Source organism: Rana temporaria, chromosome 7, assembly GCF_905171775.1.
Source record: "Rana temporaria chromosome 7, aRanTem1.1, whole genome shotgun sequence".
Classification (NCBI taxonomy): domain Eukaryota; kingdom Metazoa; phylum Chordata; class Amphibia; order Anura; family Ranidae; genus Rana; species Rana temporaria.
In genome coordinates this window covers 102,084,454-102,108,360 of record NC_053495.1, presented here as the reverse complement: position 1 = coordinate 102,108,360, position 23,907 = coordinate 102,084,454, and the positions used below count along the sequence as shown (strand labels likewise).

The 23,907-nt window shown below is 43.4% G+C and overlaps 1 protein-coding gene across 2 annotated transcripts in view; it reads left to right on the top strand.

Annotated features, from left to right (window-relative positions):
• Positions 1-23,907, top strand: part of EDEM3 (ER degradation enhancing alpha-mannosidase like protein 3) — a 127,056-nt gene that overhangs the window by 25,443 nt on the left and 77,706 nt on the right. For both annotated transcript variants that reach the window (XM_040359803.1, XM_040359804.1), the window contains exons 3-8: positions 3,207-3,307; positions 12,060-12,099; positions 12,301-12,413; positions 14,446-14,596; positions 15,924-16,058; positions 17,370-17,475. In XM_040359803.1, coding sequence (XP_040215737.1) covers positions 3,207-3,307; positions 12,060-12,099; positions 12,301-12,413; positions 14,446-14,596; positions 15,924-16,058; positions 17,370-17,475 — 646 coding nt within the window. The remainder of the gene's footprint in view (positions 1-3,206; positions 3,308-12,059; positions 12,100-12,300; positions 12,414-14,445; positions 14,597-15,923; positions 16,059-17,369; positions 17,476-23,907) is intronic.

The following is a 23,907-nucleotide window of genomic DNA, read 5'->3' as shown; positions in this document are numbered from 1 at the left end:
AATGTCTCAGGTGTGAATGGGGAGCAGGTGTGTTTAAATTTGGTGTTCTTGCTCTCACTCTCTCATACTGGTCACTGGAAGTTCAACATGGCATCTCATGGCAAAGAACTCTGAGAATCTGAAGAAAGAATTGTTGCTCTACATAAAGATGGCCTAGGCTACAAGAAGATTGCCAAGACCCTGAAACTGAGCTGCAGCACGGTGGCCACGACCATACAGAGGTTTAACAGGACAGATTCCACTCAGAACAGGTCACGCCATGGTCAACCAAAGAAGTTTAGTGCACATGCTCAGCGTCATATCCAAAGGTTATCTTTGGAAAATGAACGTATAAGTCCTGTCGGCATTGCTGCAGAGGTTGAAGGGGTGGGGGGTCAGCCTGTCAGTGCTCGCACCATACGCCGCACACTGCGTCAAATTGGTCAGCATGGCTGTCGTCCCAGAAGGAAGCCTATTCTAAAGATTTGCACAAGAAAGCCCATAAAGAATTTGCTGAAGACCAGCAGACTAAGTCTAAGTGTGTCTTGCCTACAGTCAAGCATGGCGGTGGGAGTGTCATGGTCTGGGGCTACATGAGTGCTGCCGGCACTGGGGAGCTACAAGTAATTGAGGGAACCATGAATGCCAACATGTACTGTGACATACTGAAGTAGAGAATGATCCCTTCCCTTCTGAGTCTGGGCCGCAGGGCAGTATTCCAACATGGTAAAGACTCCAAACACACCTCCAAGACCACCACTGCCTTTCTAAACCTGAGGGTAAAGGTGATGGACTGGCCTAGCATGTATCCAGATCTAAACCCTACTGAGCATCTGTGAGAAAATAATGGTGACCACACAAAATATTGACACTTGATCCCAATGTGGACATTTTCCCTTAGGGGTGTACTCACTTTTGTTGCCAGTGGTTTAGACATTAATGGTGTTGGGTTATTTTGAGGGGACAGCAAATGTACACTGTTATACAAGCTGTACACTCACTACTTTACATTGTAGCAAAGTGTAATTTCTTCAGTGTTGTCACGTGAAAAGATATATTTATATATATATATATATATATATATATATATATATATATATATATATATATATATATATATATATATATATATATATATATATACAGGTCGTTCTCAAAAAATTAGCATATTGTGATAAAGTTAATTATTTTCTGTAATGTACTGATAAACATTAGACTTTCATATATTTTAGATTCATTACACACAACTGAAGTAGTTCAAGCCTTTTATTGTTTTAATATTGATGATTTTGGCATACAGCTCATGAAAACCCAAAATTCCTATCTAAAAAAATTAGCATATTTCATCCGACCAATAAAAGAAAAGTGTTTTTAATAAAAAAAAAAAAGTCAACCTTCAAATAATTATGTTCAGTTATGCACTCAATACTTGGTCAGGAATCCTTTTGCAGAAATGACTGCTTCAATGCGGCGTGGCATGGAGGCAATCAGCCTGTGGCACTGCTGAGGTGTTATGGAGGCCCAGGATGCTTCGGTAGCGGCCTTAAGCTCATCCAGAGTGTTGGGTCTTGCGTCTCTCAATTTTCTCTTCCCAATATCCCACAGATTCTCTATGGGGTTCAGGTCAGTAGAGTTGGCAGGCCAATTGAGCACAGTAATACCATGGTCAGTAAACCATTTACCAGTGGTTTTGGCACTGTGAGCAGGTGCCAGGTCGTGCTAAAAAATGAAATCTTCATCTCCATAAAGCTTTTCAGCAGATGGAAGCATGAAGTGCTCCAAAATCTCCTGATAGCTAGCTGCATTCACCCTGCCCTTGATAAAACACAGTGGACCAACACCAGAAGCTGACATGGCACCTCAGACCATCACTGACTGTGGGTACTTGACACTGGACTTCAGGCATTTTGGCATTTCCATCTCCCCAGTCTTCCTCCAGACTCTGGCACCTTGATTACCGAATGACATGCAAAATTTGTTTTCATCCGAAAAAAGTACTTTGGACCACTGAGCAACAGTTCAGTGTTTCTTCTCTGTAGCCCAGGTCAGGTGCTTCTGCCGCTGTTTCTGGTTCAAAAGTGGCTTGACCTGGGGAATGCGGCACCTGTAGCCCATTTCCTGCACACGCCTGTACACGGTGGCTCTGGATGTTTCTACTCCAGACTCAGTCCACTGCTTCCGCAGGTCCCCCAAGGTCTGGAATCGGTCCTTCTCCACAATCTTCCTCAGGGTCCGGTCACCTCTTCTCGTTGTGCAGCGTTTTCTGCCACGCTTTTTCCTTCCCACAGACTTCCCACTGAGGTGCCTTGATACAGCACTCTGGGAACAGCCTATTCGTTCAGAAATTTCTTTCTGTGTCTTACCCTCTTGCTTGAGGGTGTCAATGATGGCCTTCTGGACAGCAGTCAGGTCGGCAGTCTTACCCATGATTGCGGTTTGGAGTATTGAACCAGGCTGGAAGTTTTTAAAAGCCTCAGGAATCTTTTGCAGGTGTTTAGAGTTAATTAGTTGATTCAGATGATTAGGTTAAGAGCTCGTTTAGAGAACCTTTTCGTGATATGCTAATTTTTTGAGATAGGAACTTTGGGTTTTCATGAGCTTTATGCCAAAATCCTCAATATTAAAACAATAAAAAGGCTTGAACTACTTCAGTTGTGTGTAATGAATCTAAAATATATGAAAGTCTAATGTTTATCAGTACATTACAGAAAATAATGAACTTTATCACAATATGCAAATTTTTTGAGAATGACCTGTATATATATAAAATGTGTTTTTTATTTTTTTCAAGTGGTTAAAGCAGTTCTTCCCAAAAGTGGAACTTCTGCTCATTTGTCCCCACTTGTGGAAAACCGGGTCACCTCGGCTTCCTCCTCCTTCCCTGGCCAGTAGGAGAGTGCAGCGGTGCATTGCAAATGCGCCGTAGGGACCTGACGTGAAGCCGTAATGCTTCACTACCGTGTTCTCTTGCCAGCATCGTCTGGGGTGCCGACATTGCTGGACTCCAGAACAGGTAAGTCTCCTATTATTAAAAGCTGAAGTATGTGTGGCTGCTGGTTTTAATTTTCACAGGGGTGGGCTGACCTCCGCTTTAATATACAGACATTTTACCCAGAGTGGTTTATTTTTGAAATCCTTGCGGCTAGGCAGTCATAACTGGTTTCTTGCCTCTCTTTTTATAAGAAAGAAAAGGGTTTGTTTAACAATATGTTCTGCTTACTATCTAGCAACACGCATATCCTGCTGATGAACTGATGCCTTTGACGTGCCGTGGTCGAATACGTGGGCAAGAACCAAGCAGAGGAGATGTAGATGATGCGTTGGGAAAGTAAGACTCCTTAATATTTTAACACATTTTCACTGCATGCATTACTACCGGTATATTAAACTGTGGCTTGCGTTTTTTTTTTTTTTTTTTTTACTTTCAGCGTCTGTCTTTAAAAGGGCAAGAAATCTTGCTGTTTCAGTTAAATGGTTTAAATTTTAAAGCAATCCAGTCTGCTTACACATAACCTTACTCTTGGGGAAACAAGATTGATAAGTCGGACAACCTAATACACAGTTGAAATGCACATATACTATATTGTCAAAAGTATTGGGATGCCTGCCTTCACGCCAGTGTTAATTTTTGGCAGTAAATATTGATTTAATTTTAGTCCCGTTTTAGTCTTCTGCAATTGTTTTAGTGATCTTTAGTCGACTGAAATCATTTTAGTTGTCTTTAAAATCCAATGGTTTAGTTAAATTGTAATGCATTTTTTTCCAAACTCATTATATACTGCAGGAGTGAAAAATCGAATATGGTATTATTTATGGTATTGAGGTACACTACAGACCAGTGTTAAGTTTGACGTCAAATTTCGATTCAGTTTTAGTCTTATGCCCGTGTACACACAATCATTTTTCGGCATTAAAAAAACATTGTTTTTAAAAAATGTAATTTAAAATGATCGTGTGTGGGCTTCACATCATTTTTCGGGTTCTGAAAAACGCCAATTTTTTTTTCCGAACATGCTGCATTTTTTAATGACGTTTTAAACAATGTTGTTTTTCGGGTTGTAAAAAATGATTGTGTGTGTGTGGGCTAAAACGACGTTAAAAACCTGCGCATGCTCAGAAGCAAGTTATGAGACGGGAGCGCTCGTTCTGGTAAAACTACCGTTCATAATGGAGTAAGCACATTCATCACGCTGTAACAGACAGAAAAGCGCAAATCGTCTTTTACAAACACGGAATCAGCTAAAGCAGCCCCAAGGGTGACGTCATCCAAATGGAACTTCCCCTTTATAGTGCCGTTGTACATCACCACGCTTTGCTAGAGCATTTTTTCAATGATGAAGTTGGAAAAACGTTTTGTTTTTTTTTAATGCCGAAAAATTATTGTGTGTACGCGGCATTAGTCTTTTGACTAAAATGGCATTTTCTCCTAACGCCTTCCAGGACGGCACACCAGAGAGATGAGGGCTCCTCCCACAAGAAACACAATCAATTGACAAGTTTGTTATAAGTTCCCACCCACCCCCTTGCTCCTCAGTATTTGATTGTGTTTCTTCCCGAACACAGCGACACGTTTGTTTTTTTTCTATTACCTGGAGACGGTGAGGTCGAAGGGTACCCCTGTTGAGGCAGGTTTAGGGAGGCCGGGGAGAGCTGAACTAACCTGTTGGCTTCGGTCGCTCACAGGTCGCCACAAAGATATGCATGGGCGCTCTGAGCTGTGGTGAAAAAGCCATCGTCCCTCTGCAAAAAAAGCCGCCACGCTGCTGATCTCTCCTTCCCGGGGGGGTTTGCAAAGGAGCATTGCGCTCCAGGCCTCGCTCTGAGGTACAGGAAGCGCGTCACCGGAGAGTGGGCGTTTCCTACATGGCAACCCGGAAGTGACGCTTCGGCGTGGAGAGCAGCGTGGAGCGGCGGGGTCGGCGGCGGATAAACCCTACAGCAGGTACCGGCAAGCCAAGGACCCAGTCAACCTCCTCATGATGGAAGAGGAAGGGAAGACAAGCGCTGCGGCAACCAAATCCAGATCGGGGGTCGGTGAGTACTGTCCCCCCTGGAAAGGGAGGAAAGAGGAGAGTGAGAGCTCCTGAACTTCAGGATGCAGCTGGTATCGGCTGCCTTCCTCGTTCTCTCTCTCTCTTTTCTCCCCAGTACAGCCTGCAGCCCCGAACGAGAGGGAATAACATTACTGTTTATTATGTTTCCTCTCTAACAGAATCTCCCAGTGAAACCCAGGGGGCCTCTGCTCAATCCTCAGCCTCAGCTAGTTACAGTTCCTCTAAAAAGTGCGGAAACTGTAAAGATAAGCTCCCAAAATCCCACACCAAACCCTTCTGCCACAAGTGTATTAACCAGCTGGCTGGGAAGGAGGCGGCTGCCATGATGAAAAATTTTCTCTTATCAATGCAGTCCGAAATGTTGGCTACGGTTAGAGCTTTCAGGGTTACGGCTACACAGGCAGCCACAGCCCCTAATACGGAGGAACCGGTCCCTAGAGAGGGTCTGCCCTCCCAAGGAAGTCTCCTTGCAGGACCCAGTACCCCTTTCCTACCCTCCCAAATCTTTTTTCATGATCAGGAAGAAGAGGAAAGTGAGGTTATGAGCCAGGTCACTAGACACAGCTCAGAGGGTGAGGAGGATAGAGACTCAGTCATGTCTCAGGAGGAAGGAAAATTGAAAAGGTTCCTCTTCTCAGCAGAGGATGTGGACAGTCTCCTTCAGGCAATCTATGCCACTGAAGAGATTCCAGAGGTTCCTAGAACGACCTCTGCACAGGATAAGGTGTATAGGGGGCTCAGTGAAACGCAGGATAGAGTCTTCCCTCTTCACCAATCACTAAAAGAAATAATCTTACAAGAGTGGAAAAATACAGAAAGGAGACTGACCACTCAGAAAACCTGGAAACGGAAGTACCCGTTCCCCCAGTCAGTTGGGGAAGTCTTTTTTAAACTCCCAAAACTGGATGCGGCCCTGTCCCAGGTCACAAAACAGTCAGACCTTTCATTTGAAGATGCTGGCAGTATTAAGGACTTAATGGATCGTAGGGTTAAGGCTTGGGAAGGGGACGTCACATCAAAGGGAAAACTGTGTGGACTCCCTTTCCAGGGTTCACTCCTGTTTGGCCAAGGATTGGATGATGTCCTGGTTAGGTCTTCAGAGAAGGGAAAGAAATTTCCTGTGAAACCTAAAAAAGATGGTTTTAAGAAAACTTTTCGAGGCCCCCAGGGGCAAAACAAACAGAAGTATAAAAGAGAACCCAACAGGCGCTGGTTTTATGGCAAAGGGAACAAAAAGAATAACTTGCTCTTTCCCCCTGCCAAAGCTGATGCTAAACAAACCAAGTGACGCCAAGGTCAAAGTGGGGGGGAGGCTGTCCCAGTTTGTACAACAGTGGGAAAGTATTTCAGACAGTCCCTACATACACAAAATTATAAAGGATGGGTTCCGCCTGGAATTTGTTACCCCCCCCCCCCCCTATGATCACCCTCACGCAGCTCCCCAAGGATACCCTAAAAAAGGCCCTCTTGGAAGGGATTCAGGAGCTGGCAGAGCAGCTAGTAATAATACCAGTGCCAGTGGAACAGCAATACCGGGGGTTTTATTCCCACGTGTTTGTGGTTCAAAAACCATCAGGAAAATTCCGCCTGATAGTAAACCTGAGAAAACTAAACAAATTTTTAGAACAAAAAAGGTTTTCCATGGAGAGTATTTACTCAGTAAGAAAGAACCTCATGAAGGGAGCCTTCATGACAACCATAGACCTGAAGGACGCCTATTTGCACGTACCAATTCACGTGAACCATCAGGCGTTTTTGAGGTTTGCGGTCCTGGTAGGGAAGGAAATCCGCCATTGGCAGTTCAGGGCGCTGCCCTTCGGCCTAACCTCCAGCCCCAGAATCTTTACAAAGATACTGGCAGAAGCGATAGCCTTCCTACATCTACAATGGGTATGCCTTATACCGTACCTGGACGATCTGCTGATCTCCGGTCAGACAGAATCACAGGTTCAGAGGGATACCAACAAAGTGATGGAGGTTTTAAAAAGCCTAGGCTGGATTATCAATCTAGAGAAGTCCTCCCTCATACCAGAACAGGTGAAAATATTCCTGGGCTACACTATAGACTCCAGGCTTCAGACGCTCTTCCTGCCAGAGGAAAAAATAAAAAAAATTGGCGTCAGCAGCAGAAAATCTGGTGAAATTCCCCAGACTTCCCAGGAGGTCAGTTATGAGAGTCCTAGGCTTAATGTCGGCATCCATACCAGCGGTAGTCTGGTCCCAGTTGCATGCCAGGACACTCCATTTTTTCTTTCTGTCCTCTTGGGACAAAAAGAAGGAATCCCTGGATCAGGAGATTCTACTCACCCCTCAGGTCCTGTCGTCCCTAGAGTGGTGGACCAGTCACCAAAACCTAAGGGAAGGTCGACCTTGGGCCCAATGGGATCCGGTAAAATTAACTACGGATGCCAGCACATGGGGGTGGGGTGCCCACTTGGGGGGGAAAAAAGCCCAGGGAAGATGGAGCTACCTTCTAGCTCGTCAATCTTCCAATTTCAGGGAACTCAGAGCAGTGGGAGAAGCCCTGAAGGCCTTCCAACAAGATGTCATGGACAGGGAGGTCCAGGTGAGCTCAGACAACGCTACAGTAGTAGCCTACCTGAACCACCAAGGCGGTACCAGATCCGGGCCCTTATTGGAACTAACCATGGAAATTCTGGGTTGGGCAGAGAAAAAGGTCCCCTCCATCTCAGCCATACATATAAAGGGGACAGACAACATAGAAGCGGACTTCCTCAGTCGCCAACAAATAAGACAGGGAGAATGGGAACTGAATCCCGAGGTCTTTCAGGCCCTAGTTCTTCAGTTTGGCGAACCAGACATAGACCTGTTCGCAAACCAAAAGAACAGGAAAGTGAACAGGTACTTCTCAACCTCCGTAGAACGGGATTCCGAGGGCCTGGACGCGTTGTCCCAGAACTGGCACTTCAGACTGGCATACGCCTTCCCACCCCTGGCGCTAATTCCGCGGGTACTCCAGAAAATCAGCAGGTCCCCCGGTCAGGTCCTCCTTATTGCCCCATGGTGGCCAAGGAGGACGTGGTTTGCGAATCTGAAATTCATGTCAGTAGCAGAACCTCTGAAACTGCCAGCCAGAGCAGATCTCCTCAGGCAGGGTCCAGTGTTTCATCCGAGACCAGAATTTTTTCAACTAACAGCCTGGTTAGTGAGCGCCAGATCCTGAAACAAAAAGGTTGTTCAGAAAAGGTGATTGATACTCTCCTTACAAGTAGAAAGCCGATCACCAGAAAAATCTACTTAAAAGTATGGAAAACTTTCCAGACCTGGAGTAGAAAAAGACTAGTGTCTTCCCAGTCGGTTCTGGTTATCCTGGACTTTCTCCAGGATGGAGCAGACGCCGGGCTTAAGGTTAGCACCCTTCGGGTACAGGTAGCAGCCCTCTCCATTTACCTGGACAAAAGATTAGCGAAGGACGACCTAGTTATAAGGTTCTTACTAGCTAGGGAAAGGATGTCCCCCGTCCTTAAAAACATCTGTCCGCCATGGGACCTTACTAGGGTATTAGAGTCATTATCTATGCCCCCTTTTGAACCTTTAGAGAAAGTTTCCCTTAGGTTCCTTACTTTAAAATTAGCCTTTCTGTTAGCTATTACTACAGCTAGGAGGGTGGGAGATCTGCAAGCTCTGTCCATTAAAGAGCCTTTCCTTAGGGTACAACCAGACAGGGTCACTCTAGGTAGGTATAGGGGATCTGCCCTAAAAGTAGCATCCTTACTCAACAGGACGCAAGAAATGATATTGCCGTCATTTTGTTCAGAACCAAAGAACGAGAAGGAATTTAAGTTTCATTGTTTGGATGTAAGAAGATGTCTTCTTATATATTTAGAGAGAACCAAAAGTTTTAGGAAATCTAACCATCTCCTAATCCTCTATGCTGGAGTCAGGAAGGGACTGCAGGCCTCAAAGCCATCAGTCTCAAAATGGATTAGAGAAGCTATCTCAGAGGCTTATCAGTGTGCAGGAGAACCAGCTCCACTTAATATCAAAGATCATTCAACCAGATCTCTGGCGACATCCTGGGCTGAGAGAGCAGGTGCCTCCTGGGACCAGATCCGTAGTGCGGCTACCTGGTCAAGTCATCACACCTTCTTGAAACACTACCGTTTAGAATTGTTGTCACAGCAAGACCTGGCTTTCGGTCGGAAGGTCCTCCAAGCTGTGGTCCCACCCTGAGGTAGGCCTGAGGTCCTTTAATATCCTCTCTGGTGTGCCGTCCTGGAAGGCGTTAGGAGAAAACTTACGTTAGATCTACCGGTAACGGTATTTCTACGAGCCTTCCAGGACGGCAGGCCTACTACCCACCCTATGTGAAGAAAGGTAAGCTATATGCTAAATGGTAAGTACCGATGGGGGTGCCCCTTGTGAACCAGTTCAAGATTACTTTAATAAATACTGAGGAGCAAGGGGGTGGGTGGAAACTTATAACAAACTTGTCAATTGATTGTGTTTCCTGTGGGAGGAGCCCTCATCTCTCTGGTGTGCCGTCCTGGAAGGCTCGTAGAAATACCGTTACCGGTAGATCTAACGTAAGTTTTCGCTGTGTTTTAGGCATCTCAATTAGTCGTATTTTAGTAGACTAAAATAGTAATAATTTAGTAAAAATATTTTAGTCTACGAAATTAACACTGCTTTACATGCACATTATTTTTAATGGCATTCCAGTCCTAGGGTTCAATATTGAGTTTTCCCACCTTGTCTCGCAGTCTCCTCTCTAATTCATGCCAACAGTGTTCTATCTGGTTGAGGTCAGGACTCTGTGCAGGCCAGCAAGGTTCATAAAGACATGGATGAGCGGGTTTGGGATGGAGGAACTTGAAAGGCCTCCAGAGTCCTGACCTCAACCGATAAGAACACCTTTTGGCATGAATTAGAGTGGAGACTACGAGCCAGGCCTTCTCATCCAACATCGGTGCCTGAACTCACAAATGCGCTTCTGGAAGAATGGTCAAACATTCCCATAGACACACTCCTAAACCTTGTGGACGGCCTTCCCAGAGGAGTTAAAGCTGTTATAGCTGCAAAGGGGGGGGCAACTCAATACTGAACCCTTAGGACCAGGACTGGAATGCCATTAAAGTTCATGTGTGTTTAAAGACAGGCATCCCAATAGTTTTGACAATATAGTGTATGTGAACTACCAAGAGATTCTGTTTAATTCTGGTCATTGTGTTGCAGCATCACCCCCCCGATTGGACAAGGGACGATCCTGACATGACTGAAGTTCTGACTCTTCTCACACTGTGAAATTGGCAGCCATATGCAATGTACTTGAGGCTTCTTGGCTAACACTGCTGGCCTTTCACCTCGAGGCATCCGCAGCATCGGCAGTAAAGTGCCGCTATTTTTAGCAGCACTTTACTGTTGTTTTGAGGAGGTATTCGGCCGCTAGTGGGGCGCTTTCAACCCCGCTAGCCGTCAAAAAAGGGTTAAAACCACCCACTGCAATGGCGCTTTGCTGGCGGTTCAACTAATGCTGCCCATTCATTTCAATGGGCAGGAGTGGTGGAGGAGCGGTGTACACACCGCTCCAAAGATGCTGCTTGCAGGAGTTTTTTTTATTTAACGTCCTGCCAGCTCATCGCCTCAGTGTGAAAGCCCTCGGGCTACTGACTTAGAAGTGTTTCTATCTTTCCAGTATGTGTTGTTTACATCTAACATTAAATGAGATCATATTCTAGCCACTGCTACCCAGATGTTGCTTTATATGAAAATTAGTAATAGGTTCCTCAATGGTTTTAAATCAACAGGTTCAGCAGAGCATCATTTATAGTTGGGACTTCTATAAACTGTACCACAAAATTGTCTTGTAATAGGTTTATAGTTTTTCACCCTATTACTTTTCAGTAGTGCCATTACTCCAGTTAAAGTAATTGGTTGTTGGTTTTTTGTTTTGTTTTTAAAGCCTATTTACAAACAGGTTTATTCTTGCCGAACCTCCTTCTCTTCTCCTTCCCTCCTCCTTCTTCCTTCTGTCATTGGTCCCAGCAATGGGCCAAGCCAGCTGGGTTATAACAAGTTCCTCCCCAATTTATCAACCCAATCCTCCACTTGGCAAACCATTTGACTGAGGCGATCCTGGTCACAAATCAGTCCTAAATATAGCCTGCACATTTACCACCAACTGACTAGGCTTTTAGCAATACATCCTAGCCCAACTTGGTGGATTTGTTTGGGTGCTCAGACACAGAACTGGCCTTCTTTTTCTGTGAGTCCCTAACACTCCTTTTTTAAATGCTTTTGATACATTTTTCCTACTGTATGTGATCATCCTGATTTGCCCTTGTGTTCTAGAAAGCAGTGTAATTTTTAACTACTTCCCACCTGCCCACTGTACATATATGGCCAGTTGGGCACTCTCTCCTTCTGAGTGGACATTAAGCAACGACCCTCAGAAGGAGTGGGATTGCGCACGTGCGTTCCCACGCAGCAGCACGATCCCGATGCGCTTGTGACGCCCGGACTTGGTGCATCTCAGATCGGCAGGAGGGCTCTGTGATTGGCCCTCCTGATCACATGACGACTGTGTCCAATCAGTAATCATGTAATGTAAACAGAGAGCCGGTTGCTAGGCAATCGGCTCTCCTCTTCTCACCAGAGGTGTCGATGAGAAGAGCGGATTGCTGCAGCCGGCTAGTGATCATTGAGTATGAGCTGTTTTTTTTTTTACAGCTTTTTACTCACTGATCACCAGTCTTGTGTCCCAACAATGTAAAATCACACAAGTTAACACGCATGCCCCCACATATGTAACAGTAAAATCACATGTCCCAATGATCAGTTGCACACACATGTCCATGATCACCTGCGCACATCTGTACATGATCATTTGCGTACATATGTCTGTGATCACACAAACCAATTATTATACACTTAATGGGATTTTTTTTTTTTTTTGCCAAAAAACATGTCGCAGAATACATTTCGGCTTAAGTTTTATGACAAATTTGTGTGTTGTTTTTTTTTTTAATATTACCCTTATAAATGGCTTCTTCTTTCATTTTGCAGATTTTCTCTTACTTTAATTGATACTTTGGATACTCTAGTGGTAAGTTGTACTATGTGTCTGTAACTTGGTCTGTTTCCAGATAGAATACGTCCTAATTTTTCTTTTGTTTGTTTTTTTTCCTGTATCTGCTGTTGTATGGGTGGTGTCTTTGTCAAATGTCAGACCTGCTGACCGACCATATGTGCATGTCAGAATTTCTCAACACCATGCTTTTTTTTTTTTTTTTTTTTTTTTTTTTAGGTGCTAAACAAAACCCAAGATTTTGAAGATGCTGTCCGAAAAGTAATTCATGATGTTAACTTGGATAATGATATTGTGGTTTCTGTATTTGAAACAAACATTCGAGTTTTGGGGTAAGTGTATATTTCCAAGATTTCCTACAGCAATATTTGATGTAATTTTATATTATCGTGAATGCAGCGTGAGCGGGAACAACCTCCAAACTGCTTTGGAACTGTGGCAGGAAATTTTGGCGCTGAAATTTTGTAGATATATAGAATAGGATTAGTGATCTATAATCAAAATATAATTTTGGCTTATTTAAGCTTTTAGTTTTGAAATAATTACTGTATATTAAACAGCATGCGCACACACAGCGGGATAACAGCGATCCACGTCATCTTCAACCACTTTGGCTCCATTCACGCGTGGCGTTTCCAGAATGAACGACCGCACACAGTTTTGCTGCCTGTTTCTGAAATGTATTACAAATGTTTGTCGTACTTGCGGTGCCATAGTTGGCAAATGTGCATTTTATCACATGGCAAGCGTGCAGTGAAAAAACGCGCCACACCCAAAAAGGTTCTTTGTACTGTGTAGGGAAACCCGTTAAAGTGAATAGGCTGCCCTAAGTGCGACAAGTGGAAACGCCCAAAACGTGAGCAGGAACACAGCAACAAATAGAAGGAAAAATACTGGAAGTTGGTTGCTTTACACAACTTCACTTTGTTCTACTTTATCATAAATCATCCCCAGTAATCAACAATGTTTTGACTAAATTGAAATAAAGTAGAGTTCAGTTTTTAGCTTTGCTGAAAACAATAAATTATATTTATTTTAGGAATGGTTAGCTTAAATAACAAAAATCAGCGCCAAATTTGGCTTTGAGCCGATTCATACCGGTGTGGCTTTGAAGTCGCACTACTGCAGTGTGATTTTTATTTCTTTTTTTAAAGCCCCACATCAGTGTGTTTTGCACTGCCAATTTCATTGCGACTTCATTTAAAAGAAGTTTATGCAATTCACAATGAAATGGGTAAAAAGTAGTGCAGGAGCCTTTTCCATCTCTGCGACATGAGTCGCAGAGATATGCACGGTTCCATTGCTGGCAATGGGATGCGACTTGTCATATGAACTGTCACATTGCATGACAAGTTGCACCTCTCTGAACAGGGGCTTAGTAAGGCTCCATTCATACCTGGGTGTTTGTAATTGTGGGCAGAATCGGAGCGATTCTGCCTACGAGTTCAAAATGCTCGATCAAACGAAAAATCGCACAATGCGAATTTCAGATGCCATTCATAAATTTCAATGCCACCTAAAAATGCAGTGTGGCTTTGCTGCGAGTGTTGTGCTGCAATCTGCATCGCACAAAGGTTGTCGCCCAAAAGAAGCTCCTGATCCTTTTTTGGGCGGCAAGCATTACACAATGCAGTTTGCCGTGATTGCAGCACAATTTAAAGCCCCAGAACCGCAAAGCACCTTTAGAATGCTTTGTTGATCCCCGCTGAGCAGGCAGATGACAGGCCTGTCTCTGCACACTGTGCAGGGACCGACCTGTCAGAGCAACGCTCTCCTCAATGGGGGATCGGATGAAGACCGACCGTAGAGTTCGTTTTCATCCGATCCGTCAGACGGATGAAAAATAAGGTTTCCATCCGGCAGACTTTAACGGGTCTGATGTCGGCGGACATGTCACTGCTGACGTCCGTCGCACCATAGACTTGCACGGAGCTGTTCAGGTCCGCCTAAAAAAACTGACTGGCGTACCTGAACAGCCTGCCTGCGTGAAAGGGGCCTAAAAGTTCCTTGTATACACAAATGAATGGTGGTGCATATAATATTAGACAACAGTGAACACAACTAAACATAGCACGGTAGAGCAATCTTAAAACAAAGTACTGAAAGATACTACATGTCTCACTCATCGTTATTCCCTCAAAATAGGCGGTTTATTTTATGAGAGTGCAGAGGGTCCTGCACACCAATAAGGGGGGGGAAAGGGGGTTCATTTTCACCCCCCTCAATATAACCTGTCTGGCTGTACTTTCTCACAACGGAGTGTGTGTGTGTGCGCATATGGATGTCCTTTACTGTTGGATGGTGGAGATTTTGTATGTGGGTAAACCTGCGCAGTATTTATCGGTATTTATTCCTACATTTCAGTGGTCTCCTTGGTGGACACTCTGTTGCTCTGATGCTGAAAGAAAAAGACCAAATGACTTGGTACAATGATGAACTCCTGCATATGGCTAAAGAGCTTGGCTACAAACTCCTTCCAGCTTTCAACACTACAAGTGGTCTTCCTTATCCAAGAGTATGTCTAAGTATTCAGAAAACTGTATGATGGCTAATCCATCTGCACTGGTTTAAAATAAGTCTACATATTTTAATTTAACATATTAGGAGATGTAAACAATGGTATTTTAATAGCATTATTAAGTGTGCATGTTTCAGTTGAAACTGACATATTATTTTTGTTTCTTTTTTATTTTCTAATTTGCCAGTGTTATGCCGCGTACACGCGGTCGTTTTTTGTGATGAAAAAGAAACGACATTTTTAAAAACGTCATTTAAAATGACTGTGTGTGGGGAAAACGTTGTTTTATGTCTTCTGAAAAACGACAAAAAAAAATTCGAACATGCTTCAATTTTTTATGTCGTTTTTTCAAAACGTCGTTTTTTTGTGTCATTTAAAATGATGTGTGGGTAAAACGACGTTTAAAACGTTTTTTGGTGTGTTTTTGATGCAGTCCAGTGCATTTTCTCTTAACCTTAAATAAGGACATGTGTGTTTTCAGTGTGCATTTTACAGCGTTACTGAAACTGCAAGCGCTGGTGTGAACTATGCCATTGAAGACTATATACTGTAACCTACTTTCCACGTGTGTTTGATGCAGAAGAAAAAAAACTCACTGGACTGTTTAAAAAAACAAACAAAAAAAAAAACACTTTTTCTCATAATAGGTTTATTTAGCAAGGCAAACCGTGCCATATTACACAGGAGCAAAATAACCTATCAGCAGGTGTTTGGAAGGAAACCAGAATACCCAGAGGAAACCTTCACAAGCACAAGGAGAACATTCAAACTCCATGCAATTGTTGTCCTGGTCCTCTGCTGCAAGGCAGGAGTGATAGCTGCTAAGCCACATATTTTTTTATTTTTATTTTATCATCAATAAATGACACCCCCTTTGAACTTGGATCATGGTGTGAATAAAATTATAATCCCCTCGCATCCGTAATATACGCCCTTGTTTGTTGAGCATAGGACAGTATTGTGTGTGTATATATCATGTATGTATACACTTTTTTTTTTTTTTTTTTTTTAATGCAACAGTATTGATTTTTGGAAAGTTTTACATACACACCTACATTTATAAATATTTTGTCCACGTGTCTTCTCCTGCTAATAAGACACAGATAGTTTTTCATAAAACCTTTTATCTTTGTATCTTGAAAAAACATATGCAAATGTTGAGACCTTTTGTGAGCAGAGCTGCTTAAAAGTTATTGACACATTCAAAACCTGCAAAATGTGGTATGGTCCTAAAGGGGAGACTTGCCTCCAATCGTGAAGGTATTACAATTTAATTATTTCCCTTCCTTTTTTGAATTTTTTAATGTGCTCTCGTTCCTGCAAGGTGAATTTGAAGTTTGGAGTTAGAAGACCAGAAGCACGGACGGGCACAGAAACTGACACATGTACTGCATGCGCAGGAACCCTCATCCTTGAATTTGCTGCACTCAGTCGCTTTACTGGAATACCAGTGTTTGAGGTATACCTTTTAGAAATTGCCTATTCTATTCTGCTTTGGTTGTGTCTCGGAGGAATTGATCTGTCTCCATTTTTTTATTTTATGTTTTGTCCGCTACTAGTAAAGCTAGCCATACACATTTATCCTTTTAATCTATGCTGTAGTGTGAATGGGTAAGTTCACCATTGGGGAACATGTTACACTCATTTTATGGTGTAACATGTTCTCACTGCTGCAGCCGCTCCCCACTGCTCTCTCTCCATGTGACAGCAATACAGGGAGAAGTTTCCCGTACAAGGTTATACTTTTTGAAAACGGCACAGCCGCGCGGGGCTCCGCCCATATGACCACGTCATTCATTCAGTGTTCTGTGTATGAATGAACTACCTGACATCCTTTGCAGCTGTTGGCTTGTAATCCTCATGATGATTAACTACAATGCTGTTGAGCTCTGTAGTAGTTCATTGAGCCTTCCTGTCAGTGTGAAACTGCCTTGATGTACAGGGAAGACAGCTCACACTGACAGTTTACAGGAGATCAGTGTAGTCTTGCAGCAGGGAAGTCTTCCCCACTGTCAGAATAAAATAATGCAGCAGGGAGGATTTGCCTCATCCACCTCGAATGTGTGGATGGTAGAATTGGGTCACTTTTTTTTTGTTAAACCCACTGGCAGACTGCATGGCCAGTTTTAAGAGTAGAGCTGTCTTCCACAATGTGTTACAATCGCAGCCCATTGATTTTAAACTCATTTCACCCATTCCAATCTATGCCACTTAACCATTTGCCGACCAGCCGCCGCAGTTAAACTGCTGTAAGATGGCTCGGCTTTGTGAATCGATGTACTGGTACATCTGTTCGTTCAATGGCTTTTTCGGGCGTGTGCCACGGGAGCTTGCCCCTGGGCCATCTGCGATCGCGGGAAAGAGAGGCAGAATGGGGATCTGCCTTTGTAAACATGGCGTTTCCCCCATTCTGACAGGGGAGGGGAGGGGAGAGAGATCAGCTGTTCCTAGTGATTGTTTGTGTTCCTTTGATCACCACAAGCGTTAACCCCTTGCCTGCCAGTGCCATTTATACAGTGATCAGTGGATTTGTATTGCACTGATCACTGTATTGGTCACCAAAAAGGTAGAGAGAATTTTTCTGCATTGGTATAGTAAGAGGGAAAGGTTTAACCATTTTTTTTTTTTTTTATGGCTAGGTGCTATTTAGCAAATGGCTGTGTTAACTCTAAGCAAAGATAAATGTAAGCCAGCATTATTTGTCAAGATGATTTAGTTTGAGTAACTTCAGAATGATTTGCTTACATTTAGTTTATTTTTTCCTGTACAGGAACATGCACGAAAGGCGCTAGATTTTCTTTGGGAAAAAAGGCAACGTAGTAGCAATTTAGTTGGCGTAACAATAAATATTCATACAGGAGATTGGGTACGCAAAGGTAAGTAAAACTGTTAATTTAGCACCAAACTTTAGATCGGTGTTGCTTTTATACATACACTTTAAAGATTTCACCAAAATAAAATTGTATAATTTTGAGAACACTTTTTATTTTATTTTTTTATGCCATTTGCATACCAGACACTGATGTGTAAAAAGATGCGTTGTGTTATCAGGAACATTTCTGTTTTCATCTAGCAACCACTCATGTTTTAAAACCTTTGATGCAGGAATTTGTTTTTTCATGGACAGCAAAGGACTAATTCCAAGCCATTAAAGCGGTTTTATGCCCTGACAAAAATGTTTGTCACACCGTATTTGCGCAGTGGTCTTTCAAACACATTTTTTTGGGAAAAAAAACGCTTTCATGAATAAAAAAAACAGTAAAGTTAGCCCAATTTTTTTGAAAGATGATGTTACGCCGAATAAATAGATACCCAACATATCATGCTTTGAAATTGCGTAGGATGGTGACAAACTATGGTACCTAAAAATTTCCATAGGTGGCGCTTTAAACAAAAATAACGGTTACCAGGTTAGAGTTACAGAGGAGGTCTAGTGCTAAAATTATTGCTCTCGCTCTGTCGATCACGGTGATACCACACGTGTGATTTGAATACCTTTTACATATGTGGGCGCGACTTGCGTGTGCGTTTTCTTTGTTGTGCAAGCTTGCGGGGACAGGGGTGCTTTAAAAAAAAAAGATCACTTTTATTGCTGTCGCAAGGAATGGAAACATCCCTTCTGACAGTAATAGGTGATGATCGGTACTCTTTATGGAGGGATTGGAGGTCTAAAAGACCCCAAATCCCTCCTTTTGCACTTCAAAGTATTCAGATCGCCAAAAACTGCGATTCTGAATACAGGCGGTCCCCGGGTTACAAACATCCAACTACGAACGCAGGGGGACAACAGGAAGTGAGAGGAAATCTACCCCAAGGAAGGGAAATTTACTCCTGTAAAAGTCATCATGGGGAAAAAGGTGTCTCCCCTGATGCTTTATCACCAATCCTTGTTTCTACAACAACCCAACATTTTCAAAATACAATTGTCATAAGGAAGGAAAGTGAGGTGAAATCTTCTGAACCTGGGCATAGACAGGCAAAACAAACATTACAGGGGTTTTAACCCTTTCCTATGCTATCCAAAAAAAAAAAAAATTATTATTTTAGCTGGAGCTACATTAAAAGTAAATCGGAAGTGACATTGTTACGTCGCTTTTGCATTTACAAGGGGCCTGGATCCTTTCAGTCTCACTCTAGTCGGCAGAAGTAGTGGGAATGGGGGAGGCCCGGGAAGAGCAGTGGGAGGGGGGGGGGAACGCCCCCTCTAGCTCCTCCTTGATAACAGCCGAGCAGCTTTTAGCCGCATCGGTTGTTATGTCTGAAGAGCTGACCGCCTGCTCTAAAAAACGGTAACCCGACTTTGGAACAGCCCTGACAACATTGTCAGGATTCAGCTGGCTGCCTGATTAACAGCTGGCTCCTGCTGAGGGCCAAAACCTGCTTCGCCTGCCCCCTCTCCATCCCAGGGCTCCAGTGAGCGCTGGAGGGGCAGAGCAGGGAGCAGTGACTGCCAGTTGCTGAACTGAGACCAAGAACTGAGCGATGAACAGTTATGTGATCACTCAGTTCTTAAGCTTAGAGTCAACAGGGGACAGCTGCTGCGTCAAATGGACGCTGCATCATAAGAGGTGACAAGAAAAAAGGAATGGTCGGTGGGTGTGTTCTACTAGATCAAATGCCACATCCAATATAAGTTACAAAAAAGAAATGGATTCCCCTAAGTGGACTTTAAAGGCATAGATCTAGAAAAAATATTTAGAATGCACAGTATTATAATGGAAAAAATACATTTATTTAAACAACCAGGTTAAAAACATGAATTGGAATGTAAAGAAATCTGTAAGAAGACACCAATATTCAAGCATAGAAGTAGATGTTGTCTTTCACCCGACGTGTTTCAAAGTAAACAAATTTTTTCTTCAGGGGTATGTTTTTCACAGACATAGGCATATATCTACAACATTATACAAAAACTTATATTGAGGTAAGTATTGTACATAAAAAAAAAGCATTATTTTACATATGCCAGTAAATTATGTATTTGTTGTAGACACTTGCATGCATTGTTTGGCGTTTAACAGAAAATCATTCCAAGTATCGTCTTTGTAATTAAAACCAGTAGAGAAAAGAAGGTAGTGTGCCTCAATGTTGAACATATGGATGATGGAGAAAAATTATGTTCTATTAACCACTTCAACCCCGGACCATATTGCTGGTCAAAGACCAGAGCACTTTTTGCGATTTCGGCACTGCGTCGCTTTAACCGACAATTGCAGGGTCGTGCAACGTTGCTCCCAAACAAAATTGGCGTCCTTTTTTTCCCCCCACAAATAGAGCTCAGTTTAGGCCGATACGTATTCTTCTACATATTTTTTGTAAAAAAAAAATCGCAATAAGCGTTTGGTTTGCGCAAACGTTATAGCGTTTACAAAATAGGGGATAGTTTTATGGCATTTTTATTAATATTTTATTTACTAGTAATGGCGGCGATCATTTTTTTTTTTTTTTCGGTACGGCGGCATTATGGCGGACACTTCGGGCACTTTTGACACATTTTTGGGACAATTGTCATTTTTATAGCGATCCGTGCTATAAAAATGCCACTGGCAGGGAAGGGGTTAACACTATGGGGCGGGGAAGGTTGTAAGTATGTTCCCTGGGTGTGTTCTAACTGTAGGGGGGTGGCCTCACTAGGGGAAATGACTGATCGCTGTTCATACATTGTATGAACGGACGGTCAGGCATTTCTCACCAGACAGGATCGGGAGCTGTGTGTTTACACACACAGCTCCTCGCTCTGTAACGAGCAATCGTGGTAGCCCGGCGGTGATCGCGCCGGCCGGGCATGCACACGGGAGTCGGGGACGAGCGGGGGGCGCGCACCCCTATTGGCTGCTTGGCGAGGTGACGTATAGTTACGTGCTCTCGCCGAGCAGAGCCGACCTGCCGCCGTAAAACTGCGGCGGCTGGTCGGCAAGCAGTTGAGAGGTATCTCTAAAGACCTATACGAGCGGGTTACCAATGGACCAAGATTTATAGTAGTATTGTATCTTAACAGCATGGTAAATAAAGAACCTAAGACTTACCTTAAGTTCAAACCGTTTTGGAGAGCACACAGCCTGAATGGTGTGGATGCCAAGACTACGCTCATCTGGGGGTATTTATGAGCCTGTTTTGAAATTGGCACAGCAAACGTGTCATCCGCGTTGATTGTTGTATCACAGGCTGTGTTGTCTTCTGCTATACCTCCTGAGCCGCGCGTGCATGTATGTGACTTCAGCGCAGTGGGATAGGGATAGGAGGAAGCGCGCGTGACCCAATGGCACACACAGCTTCTCCGGCGGCTGTCGCATGCCCGCCGGAGGAGCAAGATGGAGGACAAGGGCTATGGGGGCAAAATAAGTCCGCCTCAGGTTATACAACCTGGGTGGCTGCACGTGCCGGGTGGCAGAGCACCGCCGAGTCCCGCTCTATCTCCTATGTGTGATTAAAGTGTATAGAGATTATATCAAGCATATATTTTCCCCCTAGAGGACAAAAATGATATTGCAGAGACAAAAAGGTATTGTTGCTAAATAAAAGCAATCTAAAAAATGATCGCCAACAACCATTGAGGCACTGAAAGAAAGAAAAAAGAAGAAAAATTATTATAAATAAATTGTGCACTAATTACAAAATAGTAATTGCAAACACAATATTGTGTTCAAACGTATTGTTTGACTGCTACATTGTAATTACTATATTGTAATTAGTGCTTAATTTATTTATAATAATTTTTCTTCAGTCGTGGTGTCGCTTTGTGACCCAGACGTACATACTATAACAGACCCAGGGCAAGTAGCAGGTCAATTTAGACAGCTCTATGGTAACCTATACAAATCCCAGAGCACGTACACGCGACGGGAGATCCGCTCGTACTTATCTACCATACAGTTCCCCTGACTGAATCGAGAGCAAGTTGAGCTTCTTGATGCACCTATCATGGGGCAAGACGTTGCAGAGGCAATTGCCCAGCTTGCAAAATCTAAGGCTCCAGGGATGGACATTTTGGACATTTTGGTCCCCAAGTTGAAAGCTTTATATCAGTCAATCTTTGATCAGAACTCACTTCCCGAGTCTATGCAGGAAGCCCAAATCATAGTTCTCCCGGGTAAAGACCCACACTACCCTGAATCCTACCGGCCTATCTCACTCCTTCAGGTAGATATCAAAATCTTAGCTAAAATTATGGCCTCAAGGTTAAACACTGCTATTTTAACATTAATTCATTCGGACCAAACGGGCTTTATGCCGGGGAAAAACACAGCTATGAACATCAGGCGTCTGTACATGAATATTCAAGCCCGACATGATAACTCTGGGACGAGGGTGGTGGTGGCGTTGGACACAGCTAAGGCCTTTGATTCTGTGGAATGGCCATTTTTGTGGGAATGTCTGCATAGCTATGGATTTGGGTCACGCTTTATAAAATGGGTGCAGCTCCTGTATCAGACACCCAGGGCGAGAGTTTTTGTGAATGGATGGCTCTCAAAACAGTTTCCATTAGAGAGGGATACCCGACAAGGGTGTCCCCTTTCCCCCTTGCTATGTGCGTTGGCAGCTGAGCCATTGGCCATTGCAATCAGAGCCCACCCTGACATTCAGGGTCTGCGGCGAGGCCCCACTGTACATAAAATAGGAATGTATGCTGATACCATCTTATATCTAGCGAACCAGGGACCATCACTCCAAGCTGCATTACAATTAATTGAACAAATGGGGGGGATACTCGAGTCTGCGTAAAAATTGGGACAAATCCCAAATTCTTCCAATAGATGTGTCCCCCCCCCCCCTTTCACAATCCCCCCTCTACCACTCACTAGGGTATCCAAAATTAAATATTTGGGGGTGGAGGTGACTAGGGACCTAGTTGACTATGCACCCATGAATGTAGCTCCCCTGTTTGAATTACTTAAGAGCAAAACGCTGACGTGGTCCAGACTACCCTTGGGGGTGATGGAACGCGTAAATTTAATAAAAATGATCATACTACCCAAGATCCTATACCTAGTGTGGCATGCCCCCCTATATATCCCCTTAAAACTTTTTAAACAGATGGAAGCTGTGACGGTATCGGTATGATATCCCCGTCAACGTTCCCTTCTTCCCATAACGAAAATCACCCCAATATTCCACGATATCCCTGGAATCGCCCAGAAAGCCACACATGAGACAAGCTTACTGCTTGAACAACACAGACTTTAATGTTATATCACACAGCTTATATGTCATTTCCAAAACTGTTACAATGACAAATCTCCGCCCCCCTCACACTGGGGCTTCCATACAGATGACTAGGTAGACACGACGGGGCCGATGCTGAAAACACATTTTCTTTAGACAATGACATCAATGACGCTGAGCACTAGCTGTACTGAATACATCAACCAGACCGCTCGACCCCGCATATAGAGAGATAATTACCACAATGAAGCAATCAGAATAATTAACACAAGCCACTTAAACACAGCTCTCCTTCACACAACACAATAGATCAATTAACCTTTAGAAATAGTGAGGGGACATTAGCACGTCAATAACCTGTCAGAGGAATGAATCACATGAAATTCCTTTCTACCTCTACCCATATGGCTAGCAGGGAGCAGTAAACTGAGACATATAGGCAAATGTATCACAGAAGCCATTCTTAATTCTTTTGTTTGGGGTAATGGTAGACACAAACTAGCGTGGCAAATCTTAATGAATCCAATGGATATGGGGGATGTATCCCTCCCGGACCTACAAGACTACTACCTGGCCTCACAACTATCTCACATGTATCATTTCCACACGTCGGAAATGCAGCGCTACAGATCCTCGGTTTGTGACAAACCGAGTCATCCGACATACACACCCGTTCAGTGGGAAAAAAACACCCGGTCCTGCCTGCCGGTCCTGCCGCACGGTACAACTCAAGCATGTTGTTACATCACCAAAGGATATCGGAAAATAAGTAAAAAAGAATGTAAAAAAACCCCACTATTTATAAGTAAAATCAATGACACTGACCGCATGAAATAATAAAAAAAAAAAAAAATTAGGATAATTTGATATACAACATTTATTGTATGATACTAGATTTACATGAGATATCCTATCTATCTATCTATCTATCTATCTATCTATCTATCTATCTATCTATCTATCTATCTATCTATCTATCAGCTTGTAGGTTTTTCTGCCCTTCTGCTATGCCCAGTGTCTTTGTACCTACCCCTCTGGCAACCCGCTCATATAGGTCTTTAGAGATACCTCTTAATAGAACATAATTTTTCTCCATCATCCATATGCTCAACATTGAGGCACACTACCTTCTTTTCTCTACTTTG